Source organism: Genypterus blacodes, unplaced genomic scaffold (assembly GCF_046128005.1).
Source record: "Genypterus blacodes isolate CSIRO-AG114 ecotype Tasmania unplaced genomic scaffold, CSIRO-AGI_Gbla_v1 ptg000141l_1, whole genome shotgun sequence".
Taxonomy (NCBI): Eukaryota; Metazoa; Chordata; class Actinopteri; order Ophidiiformes; family Ophidiidae; genus Genypterus; species Genypterus blacodes.
The window spans coordinates 215,341-233,780 of NW_027466943.1; the positions used below are offsets into that span (position 1 = coordinate 215,341).

The window sequence follows — 18,440 nt, forward strand, 5'->3', positions numbered from 1 at the left end:
TTAAGGGAATATTACTTTAACACTTGTTTACTCTTGACAGATTGTAGGGGGGTTTGCTATCTATTAATCCACTGCTATGTATCGATTCAGTCCATGTTTAATTTAGTTTGTGGATCACAATGCTGCAGACGTGGCGCTTTAAAACGCCCGCAGCATGTTCAGAGACTCATGTGTTGCACCACACACCAGTCGGTGATGTATGCGCTTTTATTTTGAAGGAAACTCACGGAAATGATACCGCGTGTGTCTCTACAGGTCGGAGCAGGTCTGCTGTGTGTGGAGCAAACCTGGCTCCCCCTGCCAGCCTCAGCAACTCCCCAGCAGACAGTGAGTCCAGCAACTCTAAACACACCTACAGGCTCTCACACACACTCAAATAGTTATTATACAACATCATTGATGTTTAAGAACATAGAAGACGAAGAAAATCCATAAACTGCATCAAAGCCACAGCAGGCTCACAGTGACACAAATCAGCAATCTTTACACAGCAACAATTAAAGAAATATTAATGATGGAAATAGATTATTGGCAGGAATTCTTATGGGATCATGGCAATACACATTGCTGAGAAAATTCTTGTATAGACATGATGTTTAATCACAAAGGACTTTGTACTATTTTACTGAGACATAGAATGTAGTGATGTCAACACATTTCTACAGTATCAGATTTGGTTCAAAGAGGCACCATAGCCACTTCCTAGTCTTGCAAAGTGGGGGATTATAAACAGCACTACCGTATAGCTTCCTCTTCCTGCCATTTTCATCGATTCCCTTGGAGGCCATATTCAAATTCTGGCAGGGAAGAGCAAATTATCCCACAGCCGTGACATGTAAAAAGCCCACAGTACTAACAAAGTAAGATAGATTTAGTGAACTTAAATCATTTATAACTAGAGCTTACTCTAAACTGTTATTTAAAACAGTGTTTACACCAAAAATAAGCCACAGTTCATTGGTGCTGGAGATGTTGTATTATTTGTAGGATTTCAGATAAGCAATATGCATTGCACTTGAGTAAGGATAATATGATTTGGCAGCATTTCAAACAGCATCTGAATTTCAAATGCATATGCCAACTCAGCACAAATTACACGTCTGCCTGATCAAACACATAGTTTATATCTGAAGAGCTCATATGGTCTTTGAGGTCATGACACCATTGACAATGATGGGATGAGTGAAGCCGTGAAGACACATGAATCCCAGCTTGGTATGTACAATAAAGGAGATGACATAGAAACAGATTTATGTTTCAACATGTGTTACACCCTCATTTTACTTTAAACCTCCATGCTTATTCACCAAACATCAGGAGACATGATTGGTTGATGCAAATTCAGCCTATTTAGAAGATCAATACTACAGAGTCTTGGATGGAAACAGCAAATATGATCAGACAATGCTGACTGGTTTGGCATAACATGATCCTGAAATATAAATGTATAATGAATTTCCCCCCATACAGGCTAGACAGCACCATGAGTTACTCTATAGGTAGCTATAGGTACTGCAATATGTCCAAGGCAGTGGAAAATGTATCATTTGGGAAAATAATTTCATTTTAGAATGGATGAGACAGAAAATAAAGTCTCATTATTAAGACAGTGGGTACCAAATGTTGTCCAGAAACCGGTTTTGAGTTTATAATCTGAGACTTTATTGTTATAAATGCACTTTGAGCTTAAATTAACTTGAAACTACAAAGCGAGCTGCAACTACGAAGCAGATGAGGCATGACTCTGACAACCGCACACATACCAGGCAAAACCATAGCAAGTTTATAGGGCTGGATAATAGTGAGAGTTAGACGTGCATGTGCGACGATCAGCCACATCTTAACATTTCACAGCATCAGAACTTGGCTCAACATTTACAGTTGATCTTTGAAGCTACAGCAGTTTTAAATCATTTATAGACACTGCTGGCGTCATTAAGATCATTTGTATCGGTGACAGAGTTCCCTTGAGCAATGTATAAGGTCCATAATGTGAATGTTAATCCTTACAGATGGACATGAAAGCCTGAGGGGAATTCATTAAACACAATGATTTATACATTTCTCTCTTTTGGTTGCTTATTGTTTTCGTCTGATGGTTAGAGGCAGCTGATATCTGGAACCCTGGAAATTTCTACACCGGCGGTTTAGGGTGGAAACAGATGAGTCAAAATAAATAAGGTAGTTGTAGAGCAATAAAAGATGATCTTTGGGTTTTATAACAGCACTAAGGGGACATGCTGTCTATATGTCTATACTGGTGAACTAGGGCACACCAGAGGACAAAAACAGAAGGTTTATAATCTGAGGTTGATCTGAAAAAGCTTTGTCATCAATCATTAACCCATCTGTGTGATGTTTACATGCTTTGGTGGCTCAAGAAACACATTGTAAGCCTACGAAGAGAACTATTCTGAGGTAATAAAACCATCACACAGGTTATGAAATGTATTAATAAATGCACAAAGACACCTTTTGTTTGTCTGCAAGGATGAAATAATGTAAATGGTAATTTACATGAATCTGTGTTGGCTTTAAATCTGAGCAAAATCTAGACAAAAGCCTCAGCCTGGGCACACTCTGTTTTAAGATAAGGTGGGGCATTTCAGTTCTCTCCTCACTTCCTTTCAGTGTAAGGAAATCTGCTAGGCACTGTTAAAGCCAGGAATACCTTATGCAAAAGCAAACTGAAGGTAGGCAAAGCCGCTCATCAAACAATGAGTCATGCAATGCCCTAAGTGAACAATATCTGCCCCGGGGATGCTTTGCATGATGATTTCCCTAGCAGCTTCTTCATCGCCCCAAAGTGGTGTACTATTGTCCTCACTTTTCATGTTTGCATTCCATTGTTACTGGGCAAGTACAAATATCATCCTTTATGTACAAAAACCAATCGGAAAGGTCGTGGCACTATGTTGACTGAACCCTGCCCTCATCCATCCGTCAGCAGCGCCCCTGTCCTACACGGGGGGCCCCCAAGCTCTGCTCACCACCCCCACCTCTGTCTTTGACATGACGCTGTTGTGGCTTTCCGGGCCTTTATGCTGGCTGTTGTCTGAGGCAGATTGAAGACCCTTTGTGTGCGTCAGCCCCTGTTCTGAGTGGTCGGGAGGAACCTGCTGAGGCTGTGAGTGGAGAGACAGGAATGCGCATATGAATGGACCAGTGTATGCTGGGCACCTGCTGACAGAGGGACGTCATGCCTCTATGAGACTTAGTTCATCAGCGTAATCATCTTGTTCAATTACATGTGCGGTGCGGTGTTGCACTCCCTGGTCATCCACACAATGAAAGTGCCGTCTTTGCCATTGTGGATATTTTGCTGTTTGCTTTTGTATAAATGTCGCGTTAGTGGTGAATGGCTCCAATCACGTGCATCTTCGGCTTATAGTATTCCAACGACATTTCCCTTGTGTGGACACCAGAAGAAAGCTGCAGGACAAATCTCCCTCTATAGGGATGTGGCAGTATTCAAAAAAGAAAGCTTGCTGTACAAATGCCGCCACCCTTCATATTGTCTTTACCTGCAATCCACCTCCACCTCTACATTTATGACAATGCATGAATGGAAGCAAATTATTTAAAGGATTTGACACCAATTAAAGTATTTGTCTCATCCCGTTAGAGAAATTGTTTTTTTGTCTTTAAATATTGTTTGGAATCACCTATATTTGCTTAGTTTGCTGTGCTTGTTTCTTTTAATTCATAGGTTAAGTATTGTCTAGGCAAAGGAAAGGACAATGTGAAGCTGACTGACATGAAACATCTTAATGCTACAAGTATATTAGTTTAAACTGAGTTATTGTTGCAGGTACGAGGTATAGTAATCATAGCAAAAAATACTGTAGACCTTATGTAACACACACACACACACACGCACGCACGCACACACACACACACACACACACACACACACACACACACACACACACACACACACACACACACACATTTGTAAAGCACATAGATCAGAGTTGGTTTACACTCCTGGCAGAAACGCATTAAACTGACATATTACCAAGCTCCACCCTCAGCTTTAGAGAAGATTACATCTCCACGATCAATGAAAAGCATCTCACCAGAATTCTTAAGCATCTGCTGGAGAAAACAAACTTCCACCCTCAACTACACATAAAAATCAGTATGTCACCGAGCTCTATGCAGTTGCCAGTTGAGTATGCGGGCTGCACTCATACAGTATATGTCACAGTCGTTAACAAAACTGGGGGGACTGCAAGATGCATAATGTCAGTTATCAAAGTACAACAGGAACAGATATATTGATTGGCGCTTCAAAGAAGTCATCACAAGTTTAACAGGCACAGTGCAAAGCCAACTGGCAGAACCAAAGTTGCGGTGCCTGGACTCATGGCTCTCATCACCCGCTGACCCGCAAAGTGGAAGATCTGCAACATCAGTTCAAGCATCAGACGACATTCGGCTTTGAAGTGGGAGTGGGTCGAAATTGGATTATGAAGCATCTCTGAGGGGCTGGTCCTATATATATTTAATTACAAAAACACACACACACACACACACACACACACACACACACACACACACACACACCACTGCCGCCCACACTCCTTCTTCCCTGATGCAGATGAGACAACATGGGGCGGTCGTCCGTGCCAGCGTCTGGAACTCCCGCTCCTTAATGCGTGCCCATCTGCCAGCCATTTACCTGATTGCTTCAAGCTCAGTCAGTCAGGCCCAGCACTGCCAGCGTGTCCATAGCCGGCCATAGAGAGCAGCTTTGTTTTCTACAGGTGGACACAGCACAGGACCAGACTCAGGAAAACAGTTCAATGATTAATTCTACATCTTGCGACTGAACCATGTACACATTCACATCTCCCACTCTGCCTTCAATCATGAAAGACTCCAGTCAGACAAAATAGAGTCCTAAGCTTCGAGTTTGAATCCTTCACGCACAAAGACCACCTTCTATTTTCTGAGGAAAATAACATCCAGTCCTGGTTTAGCTCAGACTCATTAAGGTGGAAGTGGGTTCCAGGGCCAGGAAGTTTCATGGCTTTCCAAATAAATCTCACTAAACAGAGCTGTAATCCAAATTCCTCCTCTTGTGGAGTCGTCTCTCTAAGTCCTCACATTACACAGAATCCTTCACTAGCTAGGCATGAAAATCACACATCTACTACCAACATGCACGCACGAGACACCCCAGACATCGGTCGTCGTAACGCTATTGAGCAGCTTGAAAGAATCAGAAAAAGGACCTGAAAGGGGGTCTGATCTTTTTTTTGACACACCTCACACAAATCATTTTCTCATTGTTTCCACATAAAGGGCCGAACAGCTCTCAAATTTAAACCAGCTAATGAAAAATATCAAAAAGGCAACGAGGCCTTTTAACATTTTTACCAAGTGACACAGAGGGTTTTCATTACCGCGCTTGCTGCCAGCAAATCTTACACATCAACTTTGATTATGTTGCATGGAACTTGGCAGTGGAACAGTCAGAGCGAGGCGGGGGGGAGCTATGATTTGGGTGTGATAATCTGAATGCCAGTTGAAATTACTTTGCCAATTCAGATAGCATAATGCTCTTTGTTGTCCCTGCCATTTAGGGGACGGACGGGAATATCTCCCACCAGTCTCAGGATGGCTGAGCAATTCCCAATCACTGGCATGTGGTGTTCAAGTCGGGTGATGGTAGCGTGTGGAAGGAGGTGCTCGTCTCTGAGCGTAAACAGCTCTCTTGGCTCGGTTTCTCCCAGCTAAAATGCCCCCATTCCACCCCTCTACCCCCACAACACCCCTTCTCCTTGTGCAGTGTGGCGTCAGCTGCAATGAGCTCCAGATGTGGCCTGGCACCCCTCCAGTCACGGCACTGGATGTGGTTTGAAGGTATTTTGAAAACACCACCCACCAGCAGGCCCAATGAAAGTTCCTCAGACTGCAGCGAAGGGGTTTGTGTCGCGGGGTCACATTCATGTGGACTGCAGGAGAAATGCAGCACAGCTTTGGACATCGGGGGAGGGATGAGAGGGAAAAGTTACAGTATCTGTCTCCTGCATGTGTTACTTATTCAGCATGCTTTGAATGAGTATGTGAGACAAAAGTCTTTCCATCTGTTTCAGAAGATATGGAAATATCAACATCCTTCGTTCACCCCCCCCCAGGCTTCCATCCTTTTGCTCCCAATGCAAATCCTGTGTGAGAGAGCAGTGAGTAATAGTGTCAATTCAACGGGAGGAGGAAAGCAAACAGCTAAGTCTTAAATAAGTTTTGACCTAATGAGCATTTCAGTAACAAGGTGCTGTGAAACATGTTGAGGAGGTGGATGGAAGTTAAGTCAGTATCCAGGGTTTAAAGATTGTCTCAATTCGAGGGTTTGCAGATTGGAGAGATTTGAGTTAAGATACTTTGCTGTGAGACACTAGCTGATTTTTTTTAAAGTCATTCAGGTCCAATGACGATGTGTCACAATTTCCTGGAATCATCAGCAATTCGGTGAAGCACTGGAAAGTCTAATTTTTGCCAAATACCATCACTTGTATAATGCGGAGTCGGACCATGATGCTTCACTGTAAGCTGTGACAGCTACACTACGCTTTCCCCTCCATCCAATAGTCGCTCTGTTCATTGTTCCAGTATGTGTGCTGAGACAATCGAATGAGGTCAGACTCCATGAGCTGCCAACTAAATTCACACTGTCTGTTTGAACTAAGAAGTGCTTCTTTTAAGACAATGGCTCCCCCTGCTGGGTGAAATCTAATACAACGAAAGTAAATGCAATTTTCGTCTTGATCCAATACATGTATGCAAAGGATTTATTATGTTATTTTGCTAAAATAATTATCAATGCTGACTGGCTCCTGCATGGTAGGAATAAATATTAAGATTGGATGATCCCCCTGTGTCTGTGCGGGTTTTCCCTGGGTTTCCCAGCTTCATCCAAGTCGATATATATATTCATTAGTTCATAAAGATCTTTTATTAATCAGTTTGACCTTTGATACTCCCAAAGTTTGAGCCTCGTTCTTGAGATAACAAAAATAAACACTATTCTTACTGAAAATGCAACACACTCGCACACAAATGAACATAAAGTGGTTTCTCACATTGAAAATGTCCAGAAATGTACATGTTTACACCTTGAAATGGTACATGCCGGGCAATCAATCACATTTGCCTCCCTTCATCTGCACACTGATGCTAAGTGAGACATACGCTGCACAGATGCATAGTCTCTGACATCACGTAGGTGGATTTAAGAGATCCTGCAGACGTCCATGCGGTGCCAGGTGGCAGGGTAGCTGGAGCTTCTTGTTCACCTGACTGCTGAGGCTCGGGCAGTGCTCCAGAAGCAGCTCACACACCTTTTTGTGATCCTGTTCTGCAGCCTGAGTGTCCATGTAATTAAACAACATATACCAGGATAGGTGAAATTAATCAATATATAATAACAAAGATAATGTTTTATGCTGTTGTACTGTGACTATGGGAAGTCTACCTTGTGTAATGGGGATGCTCCATCATCATCACAGAGCATTGGATCTGCCCTGTAGTGCAGTAGGAGTCTAACCACATCCAGGTGACCACAGTAAGCTGACCGATGCAGCGGTGTGGCACCGCCTGGAGTCTGAGGAGACGCACATGCACCATTTTCGAGAAGAAACTTGCACACAGCAAGATGGCCACTGCGACTTGCATAGTGCTGAGAGAAAACAGAAAAATGATCATTAATTATATTACACACAACAGCTTTAACAGCTTTAATCTTCCATGCCAACTCACCAGAGCTGTAAACCCAGCTGAGTCTCTCTGGTTAGCCTGTGTGCCTTTCTCCAGAAGGGACTTGACCCGCTCCAGGTCCCCATGCATCGCAGCACACCAGATACCTGAATGGAATAACAATGCAAGGAATACATTTATTTCTGCCTACAAAGTCAAGCTTGAAGATGCTGAGACTGTCTGCAGACAAGCAATGTTATGTTATGTTATCACTGTAACTTCGTGTTAAACACCTTTTACATTATAGTAAGTACAAGTACATTATAACCTAATTCAAAGTATTCAGATTATTCCGCGGGCTGTCCTTTGTGGTACTTGCATGTAGAACATAACTTTAGGTGTAAACCACACATTAACTGCACCTCTTTCGAAGTCCATCTCATCGAGTGTCTGGTGAACACTGGGATTGGTGACGTCATGATGACAGCAGGAGCAGCGACCAGACGACATCATCTATGTTCAAATGTATGAAAGTCCACTCAAAATGACTTTACCCTGAATCTTTACGAGGGTTTGTGGTTTGAAATATGAATTGGTGTCGTTTTGTTTCCGCCTTTCTTCTTCTGTCATCAGAGATCTGATAATGTTTGCTGCCGTTTGCTCCACCAACAGGACTGGGGGAAACACAAAACAGCCATAAAGAACGTAACAAAGTAAAATAAGTAACAACGGCACAGCTTTACCTTAGTAATTTAACACAATCATTGTAGTTGATGTTACTGTTAGACAACCATCGAACAACCACACACACGTGACAAAAAAATCCTTTTCAACGTGGATTCAAAATAAACCCCCAGTGTCACATTTATCAGTTGGGTTAAATCAAAGCTTACACGCCATCTAAAACAATCCTACTAAACACAGTAAGTATTGCGACCGGGATGCTTTGTGTTTTTCTTGTTTTGCTAATCACCACATTCCTTTCAAAATAAGATATTTCCGCCTTCACGTCCGCCTAGGAATTTTTTTGACATTATTTTGATTTATTTTGAGCCTGTCAGTTATCAAAACAACAATGTGCTGATCTATCGGCACTGTGCATTGTTTAATGTATTTACTTATGGAATAATAAATGCTCTTTTAATCACATAATGGATTACTAATATTTATTCTATAATTGAATGATAAATTGCTAGGTATATAACATTAACATAATCGTTTAATCAATTGTTGGATATAATCAATCATTAAATAATTGTAGCTTTAAACTTTTGCCTTTAAAAAAGTCAATTTAATCCAAGTGCAAACGTTTTTGAGTAATCCAAAATCCCGTTTCCAGTGCTGGACTTCAGTATTTCTGATTGCACGTAAACGCCGCATTAGTCTCGTGTTATTGTCTCATGTAGCTAGCTAGCCAGCTTGACTTAGCAAGCAAAGGTTAGCTAGAAAAGCTAAATTATACTCACATTTATAGCAAAATACCTTAAACCAAAGCGCCTAAAGAATGAGAAGAGTTACTTTATTTGTTAACGGGACGTCCAAAAATGGCAAGGTGCGTAACTTAAATGACACATAGTGAGTAGCTTGGGCCGAAGAATGGGTGGGTTAAGGTTAAAGTACATATACTTTTAATTGTAATACATCGTAGCTTTTGATGACGCATGTTTAATCAAACATTATTAAAAAGCAGAGCAGAGTTACTAACCATAAATGACACGTAATGCACAGCAGATATGGATTATTACAGTTTTAGTAACTCGACATAGATATTACACTTCCGATACGGAATCATAATTCATTCAGTTTGTTAAATGACATATTCCTTACTCATGTCTTGGTTTTCTACGTATACGGATCACTTTAATAGATGATTTGCTCGCATTCCGCGAGTCACCTCACCAAACCACAACAGTATAAGACGCTTTATGTTAGTTTGTCCTTTAATGTGTCATCCGTGTGTGTTTGCTGTCTGCTGGTCTGTTTTGCTGTGATGCTTCATCTCGTCCTCTCAGGTTGTAGCTGTGTACGGGACCTTGTCTGACTTGTTATCTGTAGCCAGCAATAAGTTAGGAATCAAAGCCTCCTGTTTGTACAATGGAAAGGGTGGCCTCATAGATGACATCACCCTGATCAGGTAAGGGAGAGAATTTCATGAGATAAGGTAACGATGATGTTATCGATAATATCAGCAACACTTCCTGATTGTATGCTTCCCTTCTAACAGAGATGACGATGTGCTCTATGTCTCAGAGGGAGATCCGTTTATAGGTGAGGGTCTTGTTTGTGTTGTAGACTATCTGATGTGTTTCTTCCGATAGAACGAATGCCCACACAGATTCAAAAATGTCCTTTTCTTCCTTTCTTTGATACTCCAGACCCACAGTATGAAGTCAAAGTTGCATCCAATCAACACGGAGCGCCCACTGATTGGTTGACCCTCAACATTGGGGGTCGTCTTTTCACAACCACCAGGTATGTAAGGTGCTAATGTTCGACAGCACGCCTACATAACCTTAATAAGGTTAAAAGGCGACTAAGTTTTCGGTCTGTATAGTTAATATGATTCCTCCTTTCTCAGCGTATACATGACATGTTGCGTAATATCAGTATTTCCTGTTATGCAACTATATGCGGTCTGTTACTATGACTCTCTGTGTCTCTGTTTTATGTACAGGAGCACCTTGGTGAGCAAAGAGCCAGAGAGTATGCTCGCTCACATGTTCCGCGAGAAAGGTCAGCTACCCCTACAGCATTGATGAGCCCATTAGCTGTGTGTTGAATGTGCGTTTTGACCATCTGCTTTGGCTGTAGATGTGTGGGGGAACAAACAGGACCAACACGGAGCGTTCCTCATCGACCGCAGCCCTGAGTACTTTGAGCCGATTCTCAACTACTTGAGACACGGTCAGCTCATAATCAATGAAGGTGTCAATATAAGAGGTATGCACCACCTTTCTCAGGAGTTCACCTGAATCTGTCTGATCAGCCCTCCTCCCGACAGTAGTTTAAAATGAGCACAGAATGTTCTCATTAACTCAAACTGTCCTGCAGGCGTCCTTGAGGAGGCTCGTTTTTTTGGAATTGAGCAACTCGCTGAGCAGTTGGAAGCAGCGATCAAGGTGATTCGTAGTTTAGTACGTGATTAATTTTAATTTTGTAATACAGCAGCTCCCTTGAATGTGTGTTGTTGATTAGCCTTGTTCACTTGAAATCCAGAGCTCTCAGCCCCCTGAGGACCACTCGCCCATATCACGCAAGGAGCTTGTTCGGTTCTTACTAGCAACACCCACCAAGTCAGAGCTGCGCTGCCAGGTACAGATGGTTGAGGACATCAAGTTCTGGAGAATGGGAACTGGTCCGACCATTTCAAATTAACATTTCACACTGTTGTTTACCATTTCTTTAGGGTCTCAATTTCAGTGGAGCCGATCTCTCCAGACTGGATCTGCGCTACATAAATTTCAAGATGGCAAATCTCAGTCGCTGTAACCTGACACACGCCAACCTGTGCTGTTCTAATCTGGAGCGGGCGGATCTATCCGGAGCCAACCTGGATGTGAGCCTGAAAACTCTGTCCCCATTGGTGTTAAATTATTTGTGTGCTTCTTTCAACGCTCGCATAAACAACAAGCACACAACTTTCTTTTCCTACTTCTGTTCATCGTTCATCACTTTTCTGTCACGTTTTATATTGTTGGCATCTCCGCTGGTAAACAACAGATGTGTCTTCTGGTATTTGGCCGCATTGGAACAATAACCTCCGCTGTGATGCGGAAGAAAGTGGAGTTTATTATTAACATTCACTGGATGAACATTATTGCTCATGGCACACAAAATCACCCCAAATTGCATTAAAAAAACAAACCAGCTGAGAGTTGTGTGTGAACTTGCCGCAGGGTTTAGTTTGCAGATACGAATGCTGATGATGCCTGGTTTGTCTCTTGAAGGGTGCAAACCTACAGGGGGTGAAGATGCTCTGTTCCAATGCTGAGGGGGCTTCTCTCAAAGGATGCAACTTTGAAGATCCATCTGGACTTAAGGCCAACCTGGAAGGTAAATCCACTGCAAGAGTCTTAATTAAACAAGGTGGTGCCATATATACATCCATGTTTTAAGGAAGACATCTTTAAAAATAGGGGCAAACCTGAAAGGAGTGGACATGGAAGGAAGCCAGATGACGGGTATCAACCTGCGTGTGGCCACTCTGAAAAACGCAAAGCTGAAGAACTGTAACCTGCGGGGAGCCACTTTAGCAGGGACTGATCTGGAGGTAGGTTCAAGCTTTCAGACGGAATTATGTTTAAACCGCCTTTTATCCACCATCATGACTCATTATGACAATGTAAGAAAGAAACAGTGCACATCTGAATAATTTGGATTAGACATTTGAAGTGATGTTTGTGCTGCAGCCAGGCTTAATGTTCCTTCAAATATATCAATATTTTGCAAAGCCCAACAGCCCGAAATGCCAAATCAAGCGATGATGGTTTTGAACTTTTACAATACACAATCATGAAGAGCAGCCGCACTGATAATCTTATTGATTGTCCCATCTTGTACAACTAACAGCCCCTCTGGTATCAGTCAAACTTTGTAAAAACCTAATAAAGTTTTTACTTTCCCTCACAGAACTGTGACTTGTCTGGCTGTGATCTACAAGAAGCCAACCTGAGAGGGTCAAACGTGAAAGGAGCCATCTTTGAGGAGATGCTGACCCCGCTGCACATGTCGCAGAGCGTCAGATAACTCTGCACGTCTACATGTGGAATCCGGCCCTCAGACGGCTCCGTTATATCTCCTTTCCCCAGTCAGCCTCTGCAATTTCTGCATAATCTCAATCTCTCTGCGCCTGTTTGCAGTACAGGTCGCTATATGCACAACCCTTGCATTCCATCTATGTTATGTTAGCTTTAAATATCTTGCACTAGAATTTATCCAGGGTTATCCATGTATGTCTGACCAAAACAAAGTTCCCAGTGTGTGTGTGTGTGTGTGTGTGTGTGTGTGTGTGTGTGTGTGTGTGTGTGTGTGTGTGTGTGTGTGTGTGTGTGTGTGTGTGTGTGTGTGTGTGTGTGTGTGTGTGTGTGTGTGTGTGTGTGTGTGTGTGTGTGTGTGTGTGTGTGTGTGTGTGTGTGTGTGGAATGTGTCTGGATGCAATCCAGCTATTCATTTCTTATGACTTGACACGTTAATGGGAGTCAAAATATATCCGACTGTGTTTGAGCTCCACTCAGTGCTGCCGTAGCAGGAATGGAAGGTGTGTTGTACATTCTTCTCTTAACTTTGTTACTTATGTTTGCTGGATACAACGTGTTTAAAATGAAGCAATGCAAGCCAAAGCCATACATACATGAATGGCTGAAAGTGCTGTCAGCGCAGCATCAAACTATGCTCCAGGCTGGTTTGCAGCGCAGCTTGGGTATGCAATACGCCATTTACAGCTGTGAGGATCCTCCTCTCCTCCTTTTCAGTACAGTGGTTACTGAAAACTTTTCTCTTGTTTTTTTGCGCTTGTGAATCTACCTCTTTTTTTGTATCCTGTGTGTGACCGATCTGTCCTTGCATGCATCCGTGTACGCTTTGTATGTATGTGTGTGCGTGTGTGTGATTTATTATTCTTCACACCTGTGTATGAGAAAATAACCAAACTTTTCTTTTTGTCCTATATGAGCTGTTCTTTGTTAACGTGCTGTTCCACGTTGGGACGCGTGGCTGTCAGGAAACGTGCTCTGTGTATAGCTGTGTATCACTTAACTCTGCCTTGAACTTATTTGCACAACTATGTTAAAATTGTAACGTTGTACCTATTTCACCCAAAAAAATTGTTTGGTGCTTGTGATCTTAAGTTAATCAAATCCAGTGCTTCCAAAGCGCGTGTGTAAATCAGTAGAGTACTTCTGATGGGATCTGTTATGGGAACAATGGGCGGCGTGTTTGCATGTGTGTGTGTGTGTGTGTGTGGAGATGTTTTCTTGTCTCAGGCTCGACTATCGCTGGAGCTCAAAGCTTCTCTGATGCAATACGATTCACTCAGTGTGTAGGTACCCAGCCTGTGAATGAAAGATGAAGGCAATCACAGTTCAAGTGTTAAAAGTGGATGGAAGAGCTTCGGTTCTGTTATTTATTTTGATACATCTCACTGATGACAATACCAAGCGGGGTGCGATGTCATCGATCCTGTCTATAATTATTGCACTTACCGTGGAAATATATTTCCATGAATGACTGTTTAAGAATAAACTGCTATGAAGAGGAATCTGTTTCTGCCTTATTGTGCCTTACTTGGTCAAAAATTAACAAGCTTGTTGCACACTTTTGTATACGTCTACAGTATTTATAAAGAGAATGCTAGAAAAACAGTTTGTAGGGATAAAATGGCCCCTAAGTGAAACGTCTAAAAGGACTCGGTGGGTGGCTAATCCCACTTTGTGGCACCCTGTGGAGAGGCGTTTGGCCAAAAGGAAACAGTGTGGACTTGTATATAAACCCTGTAACATGATGTACAGTTGCATTCAAACGGACTCCAGCCAAAGAACAAACCAGAGAAGCAACACAAGCCTCACACAAGAAAGGTAAAATCCAATTAAATATGTGCAAGAGGATTGAGAGATTAGTCAATATTGGAGGTCAAACTTTTTTTTAAAGTGGAAATAAAAGATTTAGAGGTGTGATTTACCTTGAAAATGTAGATTTGTTTCCCCCCATTGCAGAATGGAGATGAAAGCCTTGCTGCTGTGGCTGCTGTTTCTGGGAGCCACCGTACCTCCGTCCTGCTGTCAACATTGGTCCTTTGGACTGAGCCCAGGAGGGAAAAGGGAGCTGTGGGACACACTGACCCATGTGAGTGTGCATCCATCATATCCACACAGACCTGCATGTTTGGTTTCTGCTCTGCTTTTTGTGGGCATTCATTCTAATTCTGCCTCTGCAGGTAGTTGATGGGTTTCCACCGATGGATACATCCTGCAGAGCTTTGGACTGCGCTGAAGAATTGTCTTTCAGCAAAGGCTACAAACGGAGAGGATTTCCTGTGAGTTAGACAATGTACAGATGTCCGTGGGGAGCGTTTGTCTTGATGCTTCTGACAAGATTCATCTTTTATTCTTTTTCAGGGCAGCGTGAACGACAGAGAAGATGCACAAGGATCATATAAGAACTGATTGTTTAATTTAACAATAAAGTGTGACATCAGCATTGTTGTTGTTGCTTCATATGATTCATATCTACGCCTGACAAGGTCTGAAGGCGTAGACCAAAGTGAAGACACAAAGGGCTGATTAGAGTCGGGAGTTGAGGGGTAGAAGCTGTTCTGGTGACAGACGCCGACTGATTTACTGTTCTGGTGACAGACGCCGACTGATTTACTAGCTGCAAGTTCCCTTTGTGGCAAGAGGAATTGATGGAAGAAACCTGGCATGAGGAACACGGATGAGAGGAGAATCTGACATGAGGTTGGGTAGCAGTAAAAGCTTATGTGATAAAAAATACAAACTCATTCACCCCACTCCAGTTCACTCAACCTGCATGTCTTTGGAGGCGTGTGGGAGGAAACTGGAGGAAACCCAGACCCAGGCACAGGCAGAACGTGCAGACGCCACGCTGAAAGGCCTGAGAGGGATTCAAAACCCGGGACCTTCTTGCTATGAGGGAAGCAGGGATAAGGAAAACATCTTGCTCTGACAAACTATAATTCAATTGACACAAACAAAGAAATGTATGAGTTGAATTCTAGCATTCTAACCTTTGTGCTCAACCACCAGAGGGCGCTACCAAATGGCATGAATGTTTTCTGCTCTTATACATTTGCTGCAGTGTAGCAGGTGGATTCATACAGAAATCTGCCATAATCTTTGGAGAATCTAAATGACACTTAGAACTTCTTTATGTGGAGGTTTACTCCCCAGAGGAAACCTGCATGGGTTGGCTGCCGTCAATAAGATTACAAAATAGATCATGTCTAAAAAATAACACAGAGTAGGATGTCCAGACTTTGTGTCCAACGCAGTTTGAGTAATGCACTGAGCATAATCAAGTTACAGTTATTGTTGTAGATTGTATCCTTAGATACACCAGCTATTAGTGAAATAAACATATTTGCGTAAAATATAAATACAATACAATATAATTCTGTATTATAATACAGTATAGGAGTGGAGTAATACATTGTACATCTACTGTACTTTTATTTGTTCACTATGCATAGTTCATCAAACTGTCTGCTTCCTTGCTTGCCCCACAATCTATTTAGAATTATAAAAGTGCTTATTCATGGGTGGATAAGCAACATGAAATGTATTTGATCAAGTGGCCGGTGTGTGTTTGCCAATAGTGTACGGGACCTAAACAAACTGAACAACACATTGAAGTGCATTCATCACGGAGATGTGATGGTGATACAACAGCCTGTAATATCCTGCTGAGTGGAGGGGTGAGAGGGTGGGGGGGGGGGGGAGGAGGGGGTTGGAGCTGAGCCTGAGCTTATCTGCAATGGAAAGTGTGTTTTTCAAAGTATTTCAATCTGCCTGTCACTCTAACGTTACTCAGCAAACACACGCGAGCAGAACAGCTCCTCTGTCCGTTTCATCTTGTTGACGAGATTGCAGCCACAGACACCAGATGGGTCAAGTATTGTGCTTTATTGAAACTGATATGATAAGGCATAAATATACAGCAGGACAGAAAATATTGACTCAACATCAAACCCATTATGAGCAGCTACTCTCAGCACTCATCTGTCCTCTGTTTTATATTATGGGCACACGATTGCAGCAAGGAAGCAACGTTATTTACATTTTACAAACACTCAAAGCAGCTTGGGTGAATCCAGAGTACATTTAGATCAGAGAAGTAGGGCACTGGATGTTCTAAGCAGCACTGTAAACTTGTTGCAGACGCACACACACACACGCTCTCACACACAAGCACACACACCACGCTGAGTCTGTAGTCCCAGAGGCTTCAGGGTCCGCCGGGTTACTTCTAATTAGTCTCACTGAGGCTGGTCTCAAAGCAGATTGAACTAATGAAGGTGAACATCAGGGCAAAATCCCCTGTGTTGGAGTGTAACAGAATCATAACAGCGTGAAATGCAGGAGTTTACAGCCTCTGAATTTTGTTGTTATAATATTTACAGAGCAGGGTTCCTCAGTAATTACCCAGCAGTGTGAGCTTATGATTATACTCCCATGATAAGCAAGTCCAAAGTGAAATTACTGTATATGTCCTCGGGAGTTCCCAGCATTTTCCATCATGTTTTACTTCCTCGTGTCCAAGCAGGTGAACTGGCTGCAGGAACACGGAGCTCCGGCTCGTGTCAGCTCTTTTGTCAGTGTTTAATAAAGTGCTGTTAATAGCTTGGCGCTCGGAAGGAAACCCACTGAAACCCCCCGAGGAAGCTGTAACCAGGCAACTACAGCAGGCGGTGGTCCACCTCCTTCTTCCCATCAAAGAAAATCGAAGGTCAGATGGAGGGGCCACATCCTAAATTACCAGGGCACCATTACAGAGATGAAAGTGAAATGTGCCTGTCTGTCTGTCTGTCTGTCTGTCTGTCTGTCTGTCTGTCTGTCTATCTATCTATCTATCTATCTATCTATCGATCTATCTATCTATCTATCTATCTATCTATCTATCTATCTATCTATCTATCTGTCTGTCTGTCTGTCTGTCTGTCTGTCTGTCTATCTATCTATCTATCTATCTATCTATCTATCTATCTATCTATCTGTCTGTCTGTCTGTCTGTCTGTCTGTCTGTCTGTCTGTCTATCTATCTATCTATCTATCTATCTATCTATCTATCTATCTATCTATCTATCTATCTATCTATCTATCTATCTCTCGGTGACATGAAAACAGCAGCGACAGCGTGTAAATGAAAGCACAAACATGTCATGGCAAATCCAATCCCGAGGAAAAAATCGACGACAGCAATTAGGGGGCTGCCATTCCAACCTGTCAAGTCTGCTCATGTTATGCAAGACCCTAACGTGTGTGTGCATGTGTGTGTGTCATTAATACTACAGGAGGAAAGCAAGACCCAGTGCAGTATGGATGAATATTACTCTATTTATTTCTACAGCAGACAAAAGGATACATTTTTTGATTGTATGCGCTAAGATGAGGTTAATATAAATGTAGTTATGATGTCAAAAATGAGGAATTGGTGAAAACAGGAAATGCTCGCTGTAGAAATTCTCTCACAGGAAGCACCTTAATAGGCGGAGTCATTGGGGTGATGGGGTTGACAGATGACAGAGCAGGGGGCTGATATGTGTGTTTGATGTGTGCTGGTAGGTATGATGCTGTGATTAGGATTCCAGAGACACTGCACTGCCTCGCCGTGACCTTTTCATCAGCCAGAGCTCAGTCCCCCTTTCACATGGGAGCAAAGACACTTAAACATCATCCCTGAGGATCTACACCATCAAATAATTGCCAAAATCCTCATTATATCGGATCTTCCATGACAGATATCGTGTCTCTGTAGCTAATTGAATCTTATTTGAGAAGAAACAATCCCCACATTGCCCTATCCCCACAATCAGGTTTTACTTGCCTTACTCCAGCCCACTGAGTGAAAACAACCTGTTTTCGGTACTGTCTCTTTAAGGCTGCTCAGTTCTTAGTGGCCACCTACATGGAGGGTCTGAGCTGGCAACACCTACGGATGGCAAAACACACATGCTCGCCAATCACTCGCTCGCCAGTCTGCCACAAGGTGGGCGAGTCCATCCGTCT

At 42.6% G+C, this 18,440-nt stretch overlaps 2 protein-coding genes across 3 annotated transcripts; one reads left to right on the plus strand and one right to left on the minus strand.

Moving 5' to 3' along the window:
- Positions 1-6,827: 6,827 nt before the first annotated feature.
- On the minus strand, positions 6,828-8,682 carry ankrd39 (ankyrin repeat domain 39). Its single transcript, XM_076165150.1, has 4 exons — positions 8,124-8,682; positions 7,765-7,868; positions 7,481-7,684; positions 6,828-7,370 (listed from the first exon to the last, which is right to left on the minus strand). Exons 1-4 carry the CDS (start codon positions 8,212-8,214, stop codon positions 7,224-7,226), a joined length of 546 nt encoding a protein of 181 aa, XP_076021265.1. The 5' UTR covers positions 8,215-8,682; the 3' UTR covers positions 6,828-7,223.
- Positions 8,683-9,073: 391 nt separating this feature from the next.
- Positions 9,074-14,014, plus strand: kctd9a (potassium channel tetramerization domain containing 9a). 2 transcript variants are annotated; one of them, XM_076165148.1, is made up of 12 exons: positions 9,074-9,253; positions 9,714-9,835; positions 9,926-9,969; positions 10,077-10,173; positions 10,376-10,434; positions 10,513-10,641; positions 10,753-10,820; positions 10,897-11,013; positions 11,108-11,257; positions 11,649-11,754; positions 11,838-11,971; positions 12,331-14,014. In XM_076165148.1, exons 1-12 carry the CDS (start codon positions 9,206-9,208, stop codon positions 12,445-12,447), a joined length of 1,191 nt encoding a protein of 396 aa, XP_076021263.1. In that variant the 5' UTR covers positions 9,074-9,205; the 3' UTR covers positions 12,448-14,014. The 2 variants fall into 2 exon arrangements, with proteins under 2 accessions (XP_076021263.1, XP_076021264.1); XM_076165149.1 differs by having other exon boundaries at positions 10,918-11,013.
- Positions 14,015-18,440: the final 4,426 nt, after the last annotated feature.